This window comes from Zootoca vivipara, chromosome 8, assembly GCF_963506605.1.
Source record: "Zootoca vivipara chromosome 8, rZooViv1.1, whole genome shotgun sequence".
Lineage (NCBI taxonomy): Eukaryota > Metazoa > Chordata > Lepidosauria > Squamata > Lacertidae > Zootoca > Zootoca vivipara.
Genome location: NC_083283.1, coordinates 65,484,208 through 65,505,259, shown reverse-complemented (window position 1 = coordinate 65,505,259; position 21,052 = coordinate 65,484,208). Strand labels below are relative to the sequence as shown.

Genomic DNA, 21,052 nt, shown 5'->3' with positions numbered 1-21,052 from the left:
TATACAGTGGTACCTCGGTTTACGAACTTAATCCGTTCCGGAAGTCCGTTCTTAAACCGAAACCGTTCTTAAACCGAGGCGCGCTTTCCCCAATGAGGCCTCCCGCCGCCGGTGCCCTTCCACCATTCAGCTTCCTTAGACCAAGGTAGAATTCACAAACCAGGACACTACTTCCGGTTTTGCGGAGTTCGTAAACCGAATAGTTCGTAAACAGGGCTGTTCTTAAACCGAGGTACCACTGTACTCCATCTGGGTATGGGTATCATATATTTCTCTCACCACTAGGTGGCTTCATGTCGAGCCCCCTACTTCCAGTATTGTGGGGAACAGGGGTAGTCAGAGAGTGACTTGCAGGCATAGACTCTTCTTTCCTTATTAATTATTCCTTCGCAAGGCTGACACTCATTACCCACTTTCAGGTAGGTGTGTTGGTGGGCAGAAAGTTTAGGGAATACAGAAAACACAAATTGCCTTTTAACATTCTCCTTGTAAAGAGAAAAAAATCATTTGTGGCTATTCCTCTGTTTGTGCATTTGTTGTAATTAGTAAACAACTGCTCAGATATATGAATGGTGGTCATACTTAGCTGTGCAAGTTAATTATTTAAAAAAATCATTTAGGTAAGTTAGGAAAGAACAAGCTTGAGGCCATCAGAATTTTGACAAATCTGACTCCTGCTGGCTGGAGAGGTGTCAGATTTGTCACAATGGACTGCTGACCAGGAAAAGTATACATATTGCTGACCAGGAGAGGATTCACAAATTAAGACTTAATGGTCCTATCTGCAAAGCTCTTGGTGTCTTTATTCCTGATGTATAGAAAAGTCCATGGATTTACAATATGACTCAAGTTTTCGGTTCCCTTCTTAGTTTCACTTCTCAGATCTGATGTATTAGGAAAACATTTTGAAGAGCATGATACACTCCTCCTTTTCGCATTAATTTCATGTCAGGATTGTCCTGCTACCATTTAAAAATAAAATAAAATTGGATTGTAGGTCCTATGTGACTATGTCATTGGTATTTATTCCCTAAAGCTATGTTGCTTAGCTGTGAAAATGTACTTTCCTCAAAACAAATAAATTATTTCCACCATACTCCAAAGAGAACTCTGGAACTTCTTTAGTGAACATGAGTTATTATTGGACTTATAAGCAATCATTTACATGCTTGATCCTCTTCAGGTGTGCTGCCAAAAAGCCGTCTGCCTGCATATGTTTTTACACATCTTTTAGCTAAATCAGAATTCCAAGTGCAGAATCTAACACTCCTGAAAACTGCAGATATTTGAGTGCATATGGATTGTTCTGATTTATAGTAAAAGTGTTCCTTCCCCACCGCACACAGCCCTGTACACATCAAGTTTTTTAAATTAAAGTTACTCTTTGTGGTAAGTGCTCTTAAGTAAGATCCCCAACTATTAAGAACCGTAACTGAGGAGCTGACATTACTGGAAGGCTGATTAAAGAATGAAGCCAGCGTAACTACAGTTAGTGGTCACTTGTTAAGAAACCATCTAAACAAGAGATGTTGTGTTGCTTAAGGCTTCAAACTTCTCTAAGGTTTAGGAGATATAGGAGTTGCTTTTAGATGCAGTTTAAGACTTACACTTTGCATAGACGTACTGTTGTTTCCCATCCACACCAGTGGGAAGTCCTTGATGGAAGGTTTCCATGCTGTGTTTTCTGGCTCCTCCTTTCATTCACTACTCCCGCACTCCTCCAATACCTTTTTATTATTGATTGATTTATAAAAAAATATGTGTACATATAGCACTATATCCTTTTTTTAAAAAAAATCAAAGCAGTTTTCAGCAATAAAACCATACAATAAAATCATTCAAAAGCCTTTATAATGGTTCTGGGTATGTGTACTTCTGTAACTGAGCACAAGACTGATATTCAGCTATACTTACTAAGGGAGGTCTTGCGGAAGACCTCTGTATTTTTTTAAAAAAACAGCTTTTCCCAATGAGGCAGCTGCAAGGACGTCAAAGCACGTCAAAATGCAAGTAGATAAATAGGAACCGCTACAGCGGGAAGGTAAACGGCGTTTCCATGTGCTGCTCTGGTTTGCCAGAAGCGGCTTTGTCATGCTGGCCACATGACCTGGAAGCTGTACGCCGGCTCCCTCGGCCAATAATGCGAGATGAGCGCGCAACCCCAGAGTCGGTCACGACTGGACCTAATGGTCAGGGGTCCCTTTACCTTTACCTTTAAGTAAACTAGTTTTATGTTAACTTTAATCAGATGGTTGTGTCTATTCTTTTAGGAGGAATATAAAAAGGGATCTTCCCAGGAATCCTAAATAGTGAGGCTCAGACGAGCCTGCAACTAGCTAACCACTGTGTAATCTAAAAGGGGGATTGTTTAACAACTCTGCTAAGTTATAGAACTTGCTGACACAAGTTAGGAAGGATACCATAAAATAATATAGCCTCTCCTGCCTCCCTAAACACCCCCACACTCCTCCCAGCCTTCGCCCTCTACTTCCTTTGACATCTCATCGTCATCCCACCACCAATCCCCGGGCTCTGAGCCTTCTTCCCTTGGGGGTTCCCCAGCTGCTGCCTCCCACTACTCCTTTGCATCCATCCAATCCATGTTATAGATGCTTATTTAGCACATTCACTGCTTGTATCAATATAACCTGTATAACAGCACACCCTAATCTCCGGAGCCAGTCCTATCATTAGGCAGAGTGAGGCAAACCCCTTGGAAGAGGATGGACCATTGCTCCTGAGACCTTTGCCATTCCCCACTGTTAGAGATTAGAGCTATGTGTGCCACACAACCTGACATACACCCTACTGTCTTCAGGTTAACTGAGGGTGCTGTTTTGTTGCCAGTTTCAAAGTAAGACGGAACTGCCAGTCCAGTCAGTTTCTGTGCATGGAATGTGGGTGGTGGGGGGGACACCTTTGTCTCAGGCAGCAGAATATCTTTGGCTGGGCCTGATCGTCTCCTTTTTTTGCCTGGGAAGTCTGAGTACATGGAGCGAAATCCTGACACTACAGGAAGCGGCAACCTGAACTAACAAAAGCATTAATGTAGACTTCATAGATTCTTTTTGTCCCTAAACTCAGGGAACTTTGGACTTCTTGCCAAGATAGAGAAATGTCATTCCCACGTCCCACAACTCACATTACAAAGCTGAGTCAAAAATTCCTTTTTGACACTCCAGCCAAAATCCAGTGCGAAAATACACCAATGAATGGGGAACCAGGGATCTCTGTGTTAGCAATAAAAACTGTCAGTTTGATGGACACGGGTGTGGAACATATTCTGACTCCTGATCTGTCAGCACAGACCTGCTGTGAACTGGAAAAGAAAGAAGAGGCCTAATCTGCATTAATTTGCTCACAAAGAAGATACTGAATTCTTCACTTAACATGCATCGGTAAACGGCTGCATGGAGGAACACATCTTTTTGCCCCAAGCAGTTAATTATATGATGAAGTAGCTCAGGGAACAACTTAATTGGTGTTTCTCTTTTTGTATCACTTCTCTCATCAGTCCTACAGCTTTTCTCCTACCTTTTTCTTTCCATCTTACTCTTTGCTTTAAAAGAAATTGCAAAGGAAATAATTTTCTAAACAACACGTAGAAGCCCTTAGAGAAAGTGGGACATCCCAAATGCTTTCTTCTTCTTTTCAACTGTACACTATATTTACATTGTGCTACTCACATTTTCCCAAACTGTGTGAGCTTTGAGTAAGCATCGAGGAGGAGGAGGAATAGAAGCAAACAACTCTTGGAAGCATCAGCCACTGCATACAGGGTTACACTGTCATAAGGTGGTTCATGTTCCTAATAAAGATCTCAACTTTTTCACATTACTAAAAACATATGACACTAATTACCAAAATAAGCAATTCCAAAAGGTAGGTCCTACTGAAAAACAAGCTCTCTTTGCCATTCTGTTCTTTGCTGTTTACTGAGGATAGCATCATGATATTAAATATCTGTCAAGGACCTCCTTTGCATCCCGCAATTGTTTTAAAAAAACCCAGTTTAGTTCTCTGTCTGTAATTCATGTTGTACCTTAAAAATTGGCAGCAAAACCACAGAATGTAATGATGGTTTCCTTCCTTATGCTTAAACGTACTCTGGTAATCTATGACCCATATTAAACATTGGTTTGGGGTTTTTTCCATTGCGTGTGATACACAATTATTTGAGTTGTTTTGCGTGGTTTCAACTTCATTATGCATAGCAGCAACAGAACTGTTTACCAAGTATTGTTATTTGAAAGCTACTGTATTATCAAAACACCAAGGCCTCTTCACAACGTGGTGAAAACCTGCTTATTTCGGAACATAGGTGCATACATAGGACACTAGCTAGGCTTAGAGGCATCCATATTTCATCTAAAAGATTCCTGAATTGTGTTTTTTAAAACCCATATGGTGGCCAGTACTTAAATAACTTAAAGGGTGAACATCTAAAAGTAAACTTATCACCTGAGATGAAGTGCATAGACAATGTTTAACATTTAACAGAAATGATTTTTTTACCCTCCCCTGGGCCAGTTCATCTTAAAGAAAACCTAAATAGAGTATGCTTCAGTGTTGCCCTTCCTTCTGGATGTAAAGGAAGCTTCATAACTAGGGCAGGATCACTTGAAAATGACAAGGTTTGTGTGTGTCTTTTCCCTTTCCTGAAATGTTCCTCTTCATGTTTGCTGCAGGGTGAAATAATCAAGATTTCTTTGGTAGTCGATCAAAAATGCCATTTTCAGTTGACGGTTTTTAAGCTAGGAGGTTCATAGAGAGGACAGACTGACATCAGTACAATTTTCATTTGGTGATGATGCCCTGAAAAAAAGAAAGGTGCATATAGGCATTTCAGTAACCCGTATCTTTGAGGGCACTCCTAACATTATGGAAGCCAGAGTGCTGGGAAATGTATTCATTAGATCAGTTCAGTAGCTGTAGAAGATGGGTGAGGAACTGGTTGCATAGTCAATAATAATAATAATAATAATAATAATAATAATAATAATAATAATATATTTGTACCCCACCCTCCCTGGCGGAGCCGGGCTCAGAGCAGCTAACATCATAACACAGTATACATAAAACAGGCATCAATTAATTAAAATACATCTTGAAATTAATTCAGACAAATTTAAATTTGGACAAATGGCAGTTATCAGGTTAAGATTGAGAGCGGTTAATACTTGCCAGGACCAACTGTTTTCACTGATCATATAAGGACCTGTGAACAGGCTGGGAGGCCTCCTTCGTGCTTGTTATTATACAAAGGAAAATAGGTCAGATTGCCCCCTGGCCAAAGGTCTGGAGGAACAGCTCCATCTTGCAGGCCCTGCGGAAAGATGTCAAATCCCACAGGGCCCTAGTCTCTTGTGGGGGATCATTCCACCAGGCCAGGGCCACGGCTGAAAAGGCCCTGGCTCTAGTCAAGGCCAGTCTAATTTCCCTAATCCCCCACCCCTTGTGGGCCAACTTTGACAGGTGGCTGGGGTTGCCCACCTGTCATTCACCTGATGTGACCTGTTTTCCTTTGCCCACGTGGTTTGAAATCAACCTGCATGGGCAACGGCAACGGGAGTTTGCAGGTGCCAACAATGAGCATATAATCATGGCAATCACTGTGCAAAGGCATAGTGTCTTTGCATGCAAAGATGATCAAGTGTATGGCAGTGGGGCATGACTTGACTGAAGCTGCCTCACATGGCGAGACCCAACTGGCCTAATTGGACTCATGTGTCAGAGGCTCCCCATCACTGCTCTGGGTGTACCATCTCATCTACGAAACGTAAACAGTATAGCAGAAGATTGACGTACATGTGTAAATATAGAAGCAGAAGTGTTTGGAGAGCAATCTATGCAACACTGCTGCTATAATTTTTTTTAAAAAATCCATCCATTTCTTCCAGTGCAGCGTGCATTGCTTTCTTTTATTTGTCTCTGGAAAAAACAGAGGATACAAGGCAACAGTGATCCCTTGGCCTGGATGTTTCCCATAAGCGTGCCAGCTGGAATAGTAGAGGAAAGAAAGTAGAAAGAAAACGAACAGATTACACAGTGCGTGTGGTTGGCTGGAAATCTGGATTCAAAATAAGGGAAACCAAATCTCAAAAACCCTTAGACTGAAAGATAATTATGATCATCAGGGTGTTGCAAGATACCTGGGTAGAGCTGAGGAACAGAAAATACAGATTGGCTTGAAAAAGAGAGCAGTGTTTTATTGAGAAGAGCAGTAGAGAATATTAGTAGCCTTTGTGAATCTGACCTATGGTCCACATAAACCTTCATCCTGTCTCCAGTAGCATCCAATAAAAGCTACAACATAGCGAGAATTAAGCCGTGTACGTCAATAATGAGAGCAATCAGATCCTTGTCACTCATCCTTAGCTTCTGGCGGTCTGTGGTTTAGAAACACCCTGAACATGATTCCACATGCCGTAATAATCTTCCTAATGCTAACTGATATTCCTGTGCATCATGAATTTGTCCACCTCTCTTTGAACCCAGATACGTGCCCTTCAGATGTTAAGAGCAGCAGCCGGGCAGCTGCTTCTCTGTGGGTTCAACCCAAAACGCTGCTGCGATGTTAATAAAGGCCCACCATGGTGTGGGCAGATTTCATCAAGCAGCACCCCTCCTCGTGTGGTGGAAGGCTTTTAAATACAGTACTACAGCCCCACTGTGGATTGGACCCCATGAAACAAACTGATCACCCAACACTGTAATGTTAGTCTTCACTGCGTCCTGTGGCAATAAGCCTCAGAAGGGCAGGTTAGACGGAAGGCTGAAGTGACAAATGAAAGAGCAGCAAGCCACAAAAAGAAAATGGTGATTTTAAAAATCAGAAGCTACTAAGATCTGATGAGTATCGCAGAGCACAGGAGCACTTGAGCCATATCCAGTGTGCCACCAGGACACCTTTCTTGCAGAATGCAATTCAAAATCAGAGTTTTTCCTATAAATAAAGACTGAAAAAGCTTGGCTCCACACACCTATGAGACTCCCTTCAAAATTTGGCTTAGAGTGTCTTCTTAATTGCATCATTCTTTGACTCCATTTGTATTACATTAGCCCATTGTATTGGATTTTGATTACTGGATTAGTATTATAAACTCCTTGTTAATACCCTTGTATTTAGGCTGGTTTTAAATGGCTTCATGTAGCTTATATTCATAGTTTGCTGAACACTCTTAAAGACACTTCTATATGCTGTTCCTAATCGGTCAATATAAAATCAAAACAGTTTTTTTTTTTATAAAATCACATAAATCTCAGCACCTGAGAGGTTCTGTTGGGAAGGAGGAAGTCTTTCAAGTATGAGTTATTTAGGGCTTTAAACAACAACATGAGCACCTTGAATTGGGCAAGAAATGAATTGGCAACCAATGCAGCAGTTTTAAAACAGGAGTTTTGCGAGATCAAATAGAACCTCAGCCAGTAATCTGGCTGCTGCATTTTAGACGAACTGAAGTTTCTGAATCGGTTTCAAAGGCACCTAGTTAGAGCACACTGCAACACAAATTGGAATTAAGAGTCTTGCATATGGGATAATTTGAGGAGGATGGGTGTCATATACCATCGTCATACCAAGCACAGATTTTGGGATCCCTGTTTGGGCAGAAATAGTTTTGAATGGGTGTTTTGTCCACAAACCTGACCACTGTGTCTTTCCATTGTCACTGCCAAGGTCCTGCTCCCATATACTGTAGCTTTTAGTTTGTTCAAGCTGCCAGAAGCAGTGGCTAATAGGATTGTGTAAAACTCAGGCACCTGCCTCATATTATCTGTTGTATAGGAAAGCAAACTCTGTTCCCATATAGTTAATGCCCTCAGAGCAGCTGTCCCCCTAAATCAATACAAATCTGAGGTTCTACACCCCTAACAGAAGCTTGCCCCCCCCCAAAAAAAATCCTGGCTACGGCCATGCCTTGAAGCCATTTGCTTGACTTCCTTCTTGTTTAGAATTGATGCAAATTGTCTCAATTGCACCCAGAACAGGGGGCCAGTCTGCAGTGCTGCCCTGACCTCAAGCTCTGTGAGTAGGTTATGTCTCAGAGAATTCACAATATTAGTAACCTCAGTGAAAAGGTAACTGCTTCAGCTTTAAGTGAGTAAGAATAAGACTCTCTCTTATTCAATAGACAAAGCCTCTGATGAGAAGGGTGTAGCTACAGTTCTGCCATATGGCCTTGAAGTTCAATGGCAGAAGAAAGAGAGTTACTCCGTTTTGTCTTTGGTTATGTGGATTCACAACCTGTCCATTTGGGCACTGCACGCTACTACAGAACTCCTTCTATTCTGGGTGGTCCTTCACTTACTATAACTTTCCCCGTCCTTGGTCCTGCATGTGAATTAACAGAGCGACTCTAAATATGGAATGTGGGGTGGACTAGAATCTCACTTGAATAAAACTAACTTGGGAAAGTATGTGTATGGAATGAAAATCAGGAAATGTTCCTCTTGAGGTGAAGAATGCAGCTGGATGTGTTGTAAACAAGTACCTGCAAAGGGTTACTCTTTGTAGTGTCCTACTTGGACCAATGCATTAAAGCTGTCATCAAAGTAGATCTGATTATTTTGCACATGGCTTTCCTGAAAGGATGTTATGATTTTCTAGATGTTTGGTGGCTGGTGATAAATTAGGCTTTTATGATGTCATGTGAAAGGCCATTGCTTGGATTTCCTCTTCTGTGGAGCATGCTGAGGGATACGTTTGTGGAGACGTGCTCTAAATGCAAAAGCATCCCACCTTCTTTTACTTTAATCATTGCATGAATCATTCGCTTTGCAACAAAGATATATATGCAAAATCATCATCATCATCATCATCATCATCATCATCATATAAAACCTGCCAACAAAGCTGTGTTGTTGTATAATTGATAAATAAGAAGCAAGATTGTCATTGATGCGTGACCATGCCTTGGGAGTGAGATCCAAAATTTATTAACTCCTTTCCCGATCTCTAGACCACCAGGCTAGCTGTGTGTGATTTGAGTAAGGCGAGCAGAACTTGTAACTATCCATCAGAAATTTCTGGGAGAAATATTACTCACCCTAGATATACACTGATACAATATATTCATATAAATCACTCCCTCGTGATTCTCTCTCCATGTTTTAAAGTACTGGTGTCCTTCAAAGACAGCCTATTTTATGTGCTTTAGTCTTCTAAGAGACAAAGTTTTATGAGTACCTTGGGAACAGTTCAGTGACATCATTTTTCATCTATTGAAAGGAACGACAGAATCTGACATTTATCAGTGATTAAGGGTAATGTCTGGGGAAGGACTTGGTATATTCTCAGGATCACAGAACTTGGACGGGAGTAAAAGGCCACTCCACAGTGAGGCAGGACAACCAGTCCGTCAGAGTGTCATAGGTTCGAGAGATATGAACCACAAGTTGCTTAAAGCAGAGTGCAGGCGCTTTGTGTTAGGATTCTTGTGTACTGTGAGTAGGAAGGAGCTCTGTGCCTTACTCCAGGGATGGCATTGTGCACCAAGTTACAATTCCTTGTTTGATCACCTACAAGTCAATTCTAGGGGGTTACAGTTTAAAAAGGGTAAAGGATGTCTGTTTTTGTAGGATGGGTGGGCTACATTGGGGAAGAGGCAATAGACAAAGGAGGCAGGACTGGAAGCATGTGGAAGGACTGGCAAAAGTAACATCATTCAGGGGCTGAGGTACTGAAATAGTATTTGCTAAATAAATAAATAAATGTAATGTGATATCTTCTATTAACCATATGTAGATTTTGGTTAACTATTAGGCTAACTAGGTTAACCAAAATCTACATATGGTTAATAACTTTAATAACTTCAGTAATGTAGATTTCAATTTTATTTTAAAGAGAAAACTTGAGGTCCATATTGAAAACATTTTCCCATAATTTCCCCCATCAAACTTAGAAATATAGTTGCACACATTTCATTGTCTTATGAAAAGCTGGAATGTAAAATTGATGATTCTGAACTTTTGTATTTGGCAGTACTGCCACAGCTGGTGGTAAGAGTACTTAGGTTGGATTTAAATGTTACTTTTTGATGTGAGAAACTCACTACAAGTTGATTTTACCATGTCAGGGATGATTTCCTGGTAAAAAATATTCCCATTTCTGGTATACCCCAGATGGGTGGGATATAAATAAAATTGTTGTTGTTGTTGTTGTTGTTATACATTGAGTCTAACAATAATATATGTAAAAGCCTGCTAAACACACTCCTAACTCTAACTGTCCGTTCCTCCCCTCCCCTTTGTGAAATTTAATATCTGGTGTGTCAATGAATTTGATCTGAAAAAAAGAATATGTAAAGTGGTTGTTTTTTAAATGAGTGCTTAATGTAATGTTAGTTAATGAATATGTTGCTTATTGTTTGCTTTTTTGTAGTTGGAAAAAAAGATCAAATAAATAGAGAGGAACCTATAATCTTCAGGGGTTTACTGTGGTGTAGTACCCACTGCCATTTGCTGCCAACTCAGACGAAGTATTCTCTCAGGGTACTGACATAATAAAGGCATCCTATGGTGACTTTACCACCTTAGGATTCCATAGTGAGAGGAATGGAGGAGTTAAACCCATATCTCATCTTTTCTGGACATGGAACATAACAGAGGGTATCACTTTTCCCCTTAATGAAGAGAGGACCTACTGAGCTAATCTGAAGCCTCTTAAAATCAGTACTGATTGCAGTGATCTTTGGATTAGCCCTCCGGTGGGAGACATTTATCTGCTTAAAGAACCATTTTTAGCAAGTGAACCAGTCAAATAATTTTGCTTTTTTTTACATTGCCAGCCATGTGTGTGATTTGGTTGACATAAGCACAAAAGTAAGGCCTGCAACCTGCTCTCTGAAGAGATAGGTAGGCATTTTATCCTTGTGTTGATTAAACTCTGCACTGTTTCCATCAAAGCAGTTAAGCACCAAATCACACATCACACAGGGCCAACCCCCTCTGTTTTGCTCCATTGTCTCCATTGTCAATGTGCTTGTCAAACTCTGCTGACTGATGCTCTTTCCCTGACGTTGAGCTGAAGCATTGTTTTAATGCTGACGGCATTCCCTTGGTCCGCTTGATGGACATTGCCACCAGTTCCCAACTTCCTGAACAAACCAGACAGTTTGCTGTTTTCTTCTTGTCTCTTATCATTCCCTGTCACTAAAGGAGAAGTCTGGATTCAGCTTCAATTTGTACTGATATACTGCAGTGTGGTGAGAAACGAGGAGTGACGGCTATTCCTTATCATTATTGTCAGCCTTATGTTTATTACTTCTTGAGATCCATGCGCTTTGGCCTTTTGGAAACATTAGACCAAAGATTAACAGGCAGGTTTTTAGTGAATGGTGGAAGAGGTTGGGCTTAGATTTCCTGATTTGTTATTGACCTAACAGTATCATGGAAACTTTTTAATGGGACCTTATCCTAAGATGTGATGAGTGGCAACAAAATCATGAAACAAATGGAGGGCTTTAGAGCTCAGCACCTTTCAGAACTAGCCCTTCATGGAAAGCATCTTTCCCCCTTCCTCAAATAAGCTACTTTGCATGTATGTTTTTAGCAAGTGAAATGCTTCTTTGTTCACATTAGGAAGTGGTCTAGCCTTTAATTGCAAGCGAAACCACTTTATATCTGAACTGCTTGCATTTTCCAGTCTTTTTGGCTCTTTGTGAAAATTCTGTCTTTAAAAAAAAACCTATTGGCACAAGAATGGAGGTTAGCCAGCTCGCACTGCATTAAAACAAATTTAGATGAAGAACCAAATTCACTGGCATTCTTCTATTCCCCTGGTATCATGCTTGTTCCACAACTTTACTTTTCTAAAAATAGTGAAGGAAAAAATGAAAAGTGAATGCCATTCATAGATGCCGTCCTGAAATTCCTAAAGATGTTTAACATCCATTACCAATTTGATTGTGGTCCTGTTTGCTAAAATGTAATTGACCTGCACTCTTGCTTTAATTGTCTGTACTCTATAGAGTTACAGTGGTCCTTTCATAAATACGCACTGTATTTGTAACATTTTCCAAAGTGATTAAAAGTTCTGGGGCAGTTGGTTACCTTTCAATGAGAGCATTTCATGACAGCAACTTACAGTGTCTTTGTAATGTTTGCTTTATTTGCAAATACAAGAGTAGATCACTTATTGGAAGCAAATGGATAGCCCTTTGAATTTCTGAACCCTAGAGAACATGTAGCCTTCTCACCCACCCCAGGCTGCGCCTCATTTTCAGCTAACTGCAACTAGAAGATTTCAGCTCTCTGTGTCTAATTTCAAACTACATAAACTGTTTTTCACAGTATCTCTGCTCCGTCTTTGCTATGAGGAGTCATCTTCCAAAAGCTAGGTTTCAGGCCATGAGTAAAACATCTACAATCATTAAGAAACATTAACATTATTTTGTCAAGCCCCTGGCTTCCATCAGGTGATGCTTTTTGGCCAAACCACAGTAAAAGACCAATTCAAAGTACGGTAATCAAGGCAGGGCAATTGTATACGGTATTAACACTAGATTTAAATGACACAGTTCTAGCTTTCAAGATGTGTTATACTCAAAACTGCTTATTCAGCTCACACAAATATATAACACCGAAATGAATATATTCAAAACTGCTAAAAACAAATTTCATGAATCTTTTACAATATCTGCATCTTTTGTATGCCATATAACATAATCCAACTGTGCAACACAGATTTTTATTATACCTGTTTGAAAAACCATTTGTGCAAATTTGGGAGCTAAGACTGTTTGATTTCATAACCTAAGATATGGCATAGGTGTCATGATTACATAGCACTGTAAAAAAAAAGGACATACTTATTCAGTGAGCATTATCAACGCTTTCTGTAACACTGTCAAATCTGTTTGGCTTAATTTGTGACTCCTTTAAGGCAAAGAGACACACATATTTAATTAAAAACTGCTGTTAGCTACGCTGAACCTTCCATATATGGTGGGATATAATTCTGAATAAATATAGTACTCTCAGCCTCCCCTCCAAAAAAAGTCCCTTCTTTTGACAGATCCTTATACTGACTTGTTTATGTCTTGAATAGAACAGCCTGGTATGTTTGTCTGTGTGCTCAGTAGAACATTGATGTGACACAATGGTAACACCCTCTGTTGTGACATTGTGCTCCTCTACCCCCTTGCATGTATCCTTCTTTGAACTTTCCAGCCACTAAAGGAAGTCTCAGAATTAAGTTGCAAGTTTAAAACAAACAAACAAAACAAAACAAAACATTTTGGAGCTGTGCTAGCCATCACTCACCCAGGCTTGTACTGTGAAGCTATCGAATGCTTTGCTAAAGAAAATTGAATTAGACAGTAATAAATTGCACAGTGAAACCAGATCATTCACCTAATGAGCTAAAATAAAAGCTATGATGACACCCAGAACCAGAACTCAGGAAATGGGATATTGACATAGAAATGGTTTGCATTTTTTCCTCTGCCTTTCATTGCTTTATTTTTAAAAATTCCAGACCACACTCCACAACCAGTTCTTTGATGCAAAAGTATGTGTCTTTTCCAAGACTATAAAACTGAACTGCCATGAGATCAAGTTTAATAAACATAATTGTGCAGCATTTGACACTTAAACCTGCAATTACGAAAAGGGAGGAGGGCTTCATTTTTTTAAAAAAAAAAATCTTACTAGATAAACTCATGCTTTTCGCTATCCTACAGAGATCATATCACAGCTAAGTGAATTTAAATCTGTGGGAGATTTGTACAGTAGTATTAAACAGCACCAGTTTGGCTGTTAGCTTTCAGTTGCTTCGCCAAGTCTTTGCTTTTTCATAGCCAAGAACAGGTTGTAACTCACATTTTAAATTTGCAATTTTAAGCTTTGTTTTCCTTTTCACAGAACATAAAGATTTAGTGTATTTTGCTTTAAAGTGTGTGTGCAGCATCCCTTGTTCTGTGGAAAACAAAGTACTAACAAATTACTGAAAGCAAGAATGCTGCTTTTGTTTTTTAAAAAGTGTGTGTGTGTATCTTAATACATTCTTCAGTCAGTCATTTGTGGGTCTCAATGCTCTTCCCCTCCTGATTTTATGTATTTTTAGAGACCAGTGGCACCAAAAAGAAGGGGGGAAATCCATTGTAGAAAAAATAGACAGTAAACTAGACTGCGCTTTGAACCCAAATTCATTGTTATGTTGTGCTACAGCAGAAGCGGAAGAGTGGCAGGATTGCATTTGACTTGGTCAGCGGACTTTTCATAACCTTGTTTTGGCAGGGAAGAGTGACTTCTGGGACCTCATCCTCACCTTTCATAAACTTTCCGATCTTTGATGTGCTTTAAGAAACCAAAGTCCTAGCACAGAGCTTCAGTCTGCCCCTGAACTGGCATCTAGGCTCCAGTTCAGACTAAATCTGGAAGTTAAATAGGTGCATATCTCAGTTCACTTAACACTTTAAATAATGTAGCTGAGCAGTGATTCCCCCCCCCAAAGCCTTTTCTATTGTTGTTTTCTAAGTAATTGTATTCACACTTTTTTCATAGAATGAACCATTCGCAGAAATAGAGACTATTAGCCACCAAGGTGTCAGGCACAATCCTTCATACATTTATTCAGCAAATCAAGGCATTGTAGCCACTGTAATTTGTCTGTATGCAATTATTTTTACTACTAGATGGTACTGGATGACTTATAAATAACCGTGGCACAAAAAAAAGAGTCTACTATTTTATCTGGGGCATTGTTGTTGTTTTAACTTACGGTGCAATCCTGTGCCTATTTCCTCAGACATAAATCTCATTACTGGCCATACCCAAAGTGTGTTTAGGATTGCAGACTGAAGTTGGACTTTGCTGTTCCTAGATCGTTAAATAACCAAATAGGCTACATCTCGTAGAATCTGTGCATGGTTTTACAACAGCTTTTCTCCACTCTCAGCTTGGATTAACAAAATATGAAAGTGATGTGATCCTGGTAAAAAGGTTTTCTGGGCATCACTTTCAAAAGTATCTTGAGACCAGCTGCAGCGTGTGAGTGCTAAGCTGAAATGAAGCACCTTCCTCCCATACCAAAATGTGTCTGTTGTGGAAGTCATGAAAAAGACTGTTGTTGTGTGTGAATGTGTTCCTCAGGAGTGGCTAACATTAGGCCCTCCAGATGCCATTGGACTCCAATTCTCATCAGCCCTAGTCAGCATAGCTTAATAGTCAGGGATGGTGGAAATTGACATCTGAAGAGCCACAGGTTCCCCACTCCTGGTGAACACAGTCTTGGTAGAACTGGTGCAAATGTGCTTTTTTCCTTTTTTTACAAGCGATGTTAAGAATATATTTTTAATTTTTTAAAACTACAAGCTGAATGAAAGCAGCCTGTTCATTAAAGCACTTTACAATAAAATCATTTTCCTCCTCCTTTGTTCTGTCTTCAGTTAACTGTATTTACAAGCAACACCTAATGGTCCTTATTGTCTTTAGGATCACTTTTAGAAAGACCTTTGTGATCATTTAAAGACTGCTAAATCCAAAAACCTGCAACAGCTAGTAGTTCGAAATGAGAAAATCAGCTGCATTCATTTGTTATATTGCTCTTAACTGTGAAGTTTTTCAGCACTACCTTTTAGTGATCATATGGATTGTATCTGAAAGAGAACATTATAGTGTCAGGTTTTCTGTTTGATTTACTTCTATAATTTAACCAAAATTGGACGGGGGGGGGGGGAGTGCAAGGTGGGATACATTAATTTGAAACAGCTCTGCCAGTAGCAAGTCTTAGGAGGTATGACAGCTTAAAACAAGATGTTCTCCATTAAAGAGTCAATATTTTTGATGTGCAGCATACATTGTAAATGGTCTGCACATCTATTCTTGAATGCTGCCTCCTGGTGATTTATAAGCCACAGCACTTTGACTCGGAGTTGCAAAACTTGGGAAAGAGAAGGAAGGTGGTTTGAATTTCTGTGAAGCACTGCCACTTTCTAGAAGCTCTGTGTGGATGGAGGAGTCTGTAATGAAATTGGGGCGAGGTGATGTCCATCAACACTTTTGTAACCATCACTTTGCCTGTCCACCTCCCCTGCAGCCTGGAAAGGGAATCACCCACCCATCTTTTTATTCCCCACAGGATTTTCTTCAAGGCGATTGCACCAAAGCAAAGCAAAAACTCAACTGGAAACCCAGAGTCACATTTGACGTAAGTTCTGTTTGGGGTTTTTATCTCTATGCATTTTATTTGATGGCCTGGTTTTTTTGGGGGGGGGGTTATCTGTGCTTAGAAAAATTTATAAACTCATTATTAGTAGAAATAAAATAACATTTTGTGTCATTTAAAGGAAGGGGTGAGAGCTTTTTCTATCAAGGGTCACGGGTCCTTGGGAAAGATGATGAGGTGCATGCTGACTGTGGGGAATTATTGCATTTTCCTAAGCATAACATTGTGCTGAATGAATGCTGAGACCAGAGCAATATTCTCAACATGAGAAATGCCATTCTGACTAGGGTTGCCATACGTCCGGATTTTCCTGGACATATGCAGAATGCTGCAGTCGGCGGAAATCATACGCATGTACGGGAAAATCCGGACATGTGGCAGCCCATGCCAGCAGTGCAACTTTTCTGTCTGGATTTTCACCCTTTGAAATGTGGCAACCCAACTTTTTAGTAGAAAGGGGAAGACTGAGTGCAACAAATGAAAACGTGCATTCAAAGCAGCCCAAGCCATTTTAGTGCCTGAGGCAGAACCATCCAACTGGTGCTCCTGTTGGCATCATAGTAATGATGATGAACCATTTACTGTCCTTCAGGAATACCCTGAACATTGGTTACCCATTGCCTGCTAATGGTAGGACCAGCTCTCAAGGGCACAATAAATAGATTGTCTGAATGCATCTCAAAAGGTTTATTCAGGTTGGTGGGCTAATTCAGGGGAAAATAGAGGGAAGTAATGTTGTGGGAATACAGCTATCACTCTAAGCAGAGCCAGACACATCTGTTTGTTTCTTGGTTTTGTGTGTATCCCTTCCTTTTGGCAGGAGCTGGTGAAAGAGATGGTGGAAGCAGATGTGGAACTCATGAGGAACAATCCCAATGCATGAATCTGTTCCTCCTTCCATACCTGATGACATGACTGACCCTCCAGGGAGATGGCCAGCCTAATTGTGACTTCTGCAAGTGCCATTGCTGGGGATGGGGAATGACAATCACTCCACTGGGTGTTGAAGATTTGCTGCCATTTTATTTTCCTCTTGCTTGTGCAATGGATCATTTCCCCCCTTTTCAAATATCAACCATGCATCATGACTTTACATTCCTTGAAGAGGATAGGCTGAAGTGATTGCACTTTTCCTCCTGATATGTAGACAAGATGATGGAGGCCAGCTTGCCACTCCAATTCATTTTCTTTTGATATTAAAAAAATTCCTTTCCATAAATTAAGACTGTACCATGCATTTTTTTAATTCTTTCTCAACTACAAGTGGAAGGGGGAGGGAGAAAGAGTGAGAGTTATAGACTTATGCTTCCTTTCCAAAGTTAGGGTACTTCCTTTTTCTTTCTTTTTTTACAATGCTGTCTGAAATAAATGTTTGGAAAACCCAATATATGGTGGATCCAACCTACCTACAATTAGATTTATGTAAAATCATAGCTATATTATCCAATGGAATAATGTTGAGTTCTGAACATCGCATTGCACCTCCTGTTTAATATTTAACCTATCAGGCAATCAGAGGTTTGGAAATGGGTTTTTTTAAAAAAAAAATCTTAAATGATCCACATGTGGGTTGCATACTACCGGTATTTCCTACACAGATGTGCTTTTCATGTGCGAAATGTAATGTAGAAAGTTTATTTGTATTGAATGGGTCTTACATATAAGAAGGTGGTTTGTTGTTTTTTTATAGTCTCCTTAATGTTATTTGTTCAGGGGACAAAGGGATTATGCTTACCTCCCGCTAGCCCTTAGCTACTTGCCCTTTCCACTGCCAGAACCCTTTACGGTATGGGTAACTCCCGCATGCAGCGCACAGTTCCATCACCCTAAAAATCCTTACTGACTTTAGAGGCCTCCAGGGGGCTTGCTATGTTTTTGATTCTTCAGCTCCCCATCTTAGCATTGTGTATGCATATGTTTGCGGGGTAAGAACCTGTGACAAAAAGCCTCTCTGTGCGGCACCCAATTCCTGCACACAACAGAGCTAGTCACATCCCATCCTGTTTCTGCTTACTATAATTAGACATATAGGAGCCTGAAGCTGCCACAAAGATGGCCTTTAAAAAGATTAAAAGGGGAGGAGGGAAATCCAAACTTCAAGGCAAGTAAATATTGTTGAAACATTTGGTGCCAATGTACCAAGGTTATGCAGAGGTCACGGTTCCCATACATTTGCCTTCCCCTTGGCTCTCCCGCCTGACAATCACTCTGTGCGCTTCTTTTAACTCTTTACCTTGAAACGAAAGGGTGGGGCATTGCCAACTTTTCCTCGCGACCCTGCATTTCAGTCAGAACACGGTCGTGTCACAAAAGTTGCGGGCCCACGTTTCTTAACACGGAAATTGCGTTGAAGTCATGAAGTGCTGATTGAGGGAGTCTGACTGCTGACTGCCGTCCGGTCCCGGGTAAAACTCGCTTCTTGGATTCGAACCACTTTCAGCCCAGCCCAGTCTCCCGCGTTGGTTTTAGAAGGGCAGAGAGAGAGCCGGGTAGGTTAGAAGCAGGGCGCATGCATTTCCAAGCCGGGAGTAGAACCGATGAGGAATCCAGGAGGAGGAGAGGGCAATGGGAGAGAGGCAGCCCTCTGCTTTCAGGAGGTGTGTAGGGCGGGTGGGGGAGGCGGCGAAGGGAGCTTTGCCTAGCCTGCGGGAGAGAGGGAGAGAGAGCACTCTTTGTGTGGCTGCCTGCGAGGGAGGCGGGCGGTGCGATGGAAAGTGTGCGCGCCGCGAGAGGAGGTGGTTTCGGGGTTAGCCAGGGCTTGGGGCCGGCCTGGCTGATGCTCAGAGGGGCAACAGGAGCTGGCGGGCCGGGGAATGGAGGGGGGGGCTCCCAATTGGGACCAGATGCTTCCTCGAGGCTGCCTTCGCAGCAGCAGCAGCAGAGAGGCTGAACTTAGCCGCCGCTGCCTGGCGCTTCTCGCAGCTCCACGCAGGTGCAAGGAAGGAGGGGGCGCTCGGAGAACAAGAGGGGCTCTTGTTTGACTGGGCCGAGGAGGGGCCAGCCGCCTCTGGGCTTGCCAAGCCGAGGAGAGGGTTCCCACCTTCGGGAGCGAGCAAGCGAGCCAGCCGCTTGGCTTCTGCGCTTTGTTGCAGGCCTTGCACGGAAGGGCAAATCCAACGGGGCGCGTTGCCAACCGGCCAAGGGCCGCTCGTCTTCCTGCTGGGGAAAGGGGTGCCTTTGCTTTCCGCTGCGCTCCCTCCCCGACCTGTGTCCGGACTAGACGGCTTCCTTTCTCTCCCCTTCACTCCTGCCCTCGCCATGCTCCGGGCACTGCTGGTTATGTGGGCGATTTCAGACAGTTGCTGGCGAAGTGAGTGCAACTTGGCTCACCCCAAATCCCCCAATAAAACTGCTGCTTCCCAACATGATCAGCTAGACCCGAGGCCTGCGGAGCCCCTGGAAATCACTGCCTGTGACTCTCTTGTGTTGTTCGCCTTTACGCTAAGAGCGCTTCTCCGCTGCTTTTTCTTTTACAGTGCGCTCAAACCACGCATCCGGACTGATTTTGACCGAAAGGGGTCTGCGGCAAACCGACACGCAGACGGGGCTCTCGAGGGCTAGCATGTCCCGGGAGAAAGCTCAGGCGCCCTCGGGAAGTCCGCACCGCCATCGAAAACGGCGACGTGTTTAGGGTCAGGCTGTGTTTAAGGACAGGTCACACTTCCACACCTCCCCGGCGCCGGCCTCTATCGCGCTGGAGCGGACCGGGGTGCTGAGAAACCGTGGCTAGGTACAGCCCTGATAATGCGCTGTAATGCGCTACAAGAAGCTAAAACACAGGCTTCCGATGTTTTATTTTTAAATGTAAAGGGAGTGGGGGATTTTGACTGACTTGGTCCCATTATTAGGGAATGTGCAGGGATGCTCGTTTCTTTGTTTTTCCGGCTGCACCGAAATCCGTGGCAAAACTGATGTCAGTTCAAGGAAAGTGGTGGCTTCCCAGCACCAACCACCGGAAGGTTCTCCTGCGCCATCCCCACAGAAATGCACGCCACAAATTTAAATCACTTGTGAAGTACGTCCGCTGTTTGGACTCACATTAAAGTACCCTGAGCCTTCATTGTAGGTTTACTGAGATAGCGTAATTTCTATTCAAGAGACACAGACTATCCTTACAGAACTGCTGTCCCCAATGTTTAAGTTTGGGGTGTGTGGCGCCTTAACGCCGCTGAGCGGAAAGGGTTAGGAAGTGTTGCGAGGGCAAGGCAAGGCGTGGATAAGCCTGGCGAAAGGAAGGTGACCCGGTGTTAAGGAGGTTACCCAGCGACGGTACTGAGAAGAGGCATTCCTGTTGTTGTTGTTTTACTGTGCCATTATAGAACCAACTATTCAACGACACGAGACTGAAATCTTGCAAAATAAACTTGCAACTGAGTACCACTGAAATCATGCGTAATTGCATTCGGTGGGAGCTGGCGCGCCTAACGTTTTTCGCATTGCGCTCCTTATCTTTGCTTACACTTTTTCTGCGCCTGTTACGACTCTCAGTAAGCATCCTGTGAAAACTTCGGCTCCTGATCTTCGCGCCTTCGAGGGGTCCCCTGGCATGGCGGTTCCTTTATTGTGTTTGGGTGTGTTCAAGTAATTTAAAGGAGCAGCCCTGGTATCTCATAATTACCATGTAGTTTTATTTTTCCCTTGTAAGACTTACCTCCCAAGTCTTGACTGAGTGAGATGAGCGCAAGCTGGGTCATGTGGGTTAATGAAAAGTAAACTACCTGATGATTATGAGAAGATGGGGAGCTGGAGACCGCCCCTTTTTTTCTCGCATGACTTACCTCCCAAGTTCTGGAAAGAGTGGGTGAAGTGGACAGGGGCTGGGCCTTCTGGATTCATTATTATTGGGGGGGGGGGTTTGCATGTAGCCGTCTTCTCCCCACCCGC

The 21,052-nt window shown here is 42.1% G+C and overlaps 1 protein-coding gene across 1 annotated transcript in view; it reads left to right on the top strand.

The window, feature by feature from the left end:
• The window catches only part of GMDS (GDP-mannose 4,6-dehydratase), a 273,314-nt gene extending 254,579 nt beyond the window's left edge, over nt 1-18,735 (top strand). Inside the window, exons 10-11 of the mRNA XM_035125046.2 lie at nt 16,082-16,150; nt 16,989-18,735. Coding sequence (XP_034980937.1) covers nt 16,082-16,150; nt 16,989-17,051 — 132 coding nt within the window. The 3' untranslated portion in view covers nt 17,052-18,735. The remainder of the gene's footprint in view (nt 1-16,081; nt 16,151-16,988) is intronic.
• Nucleotides 18,736-21,052: the final 2,317 nt, after the last annotated feature.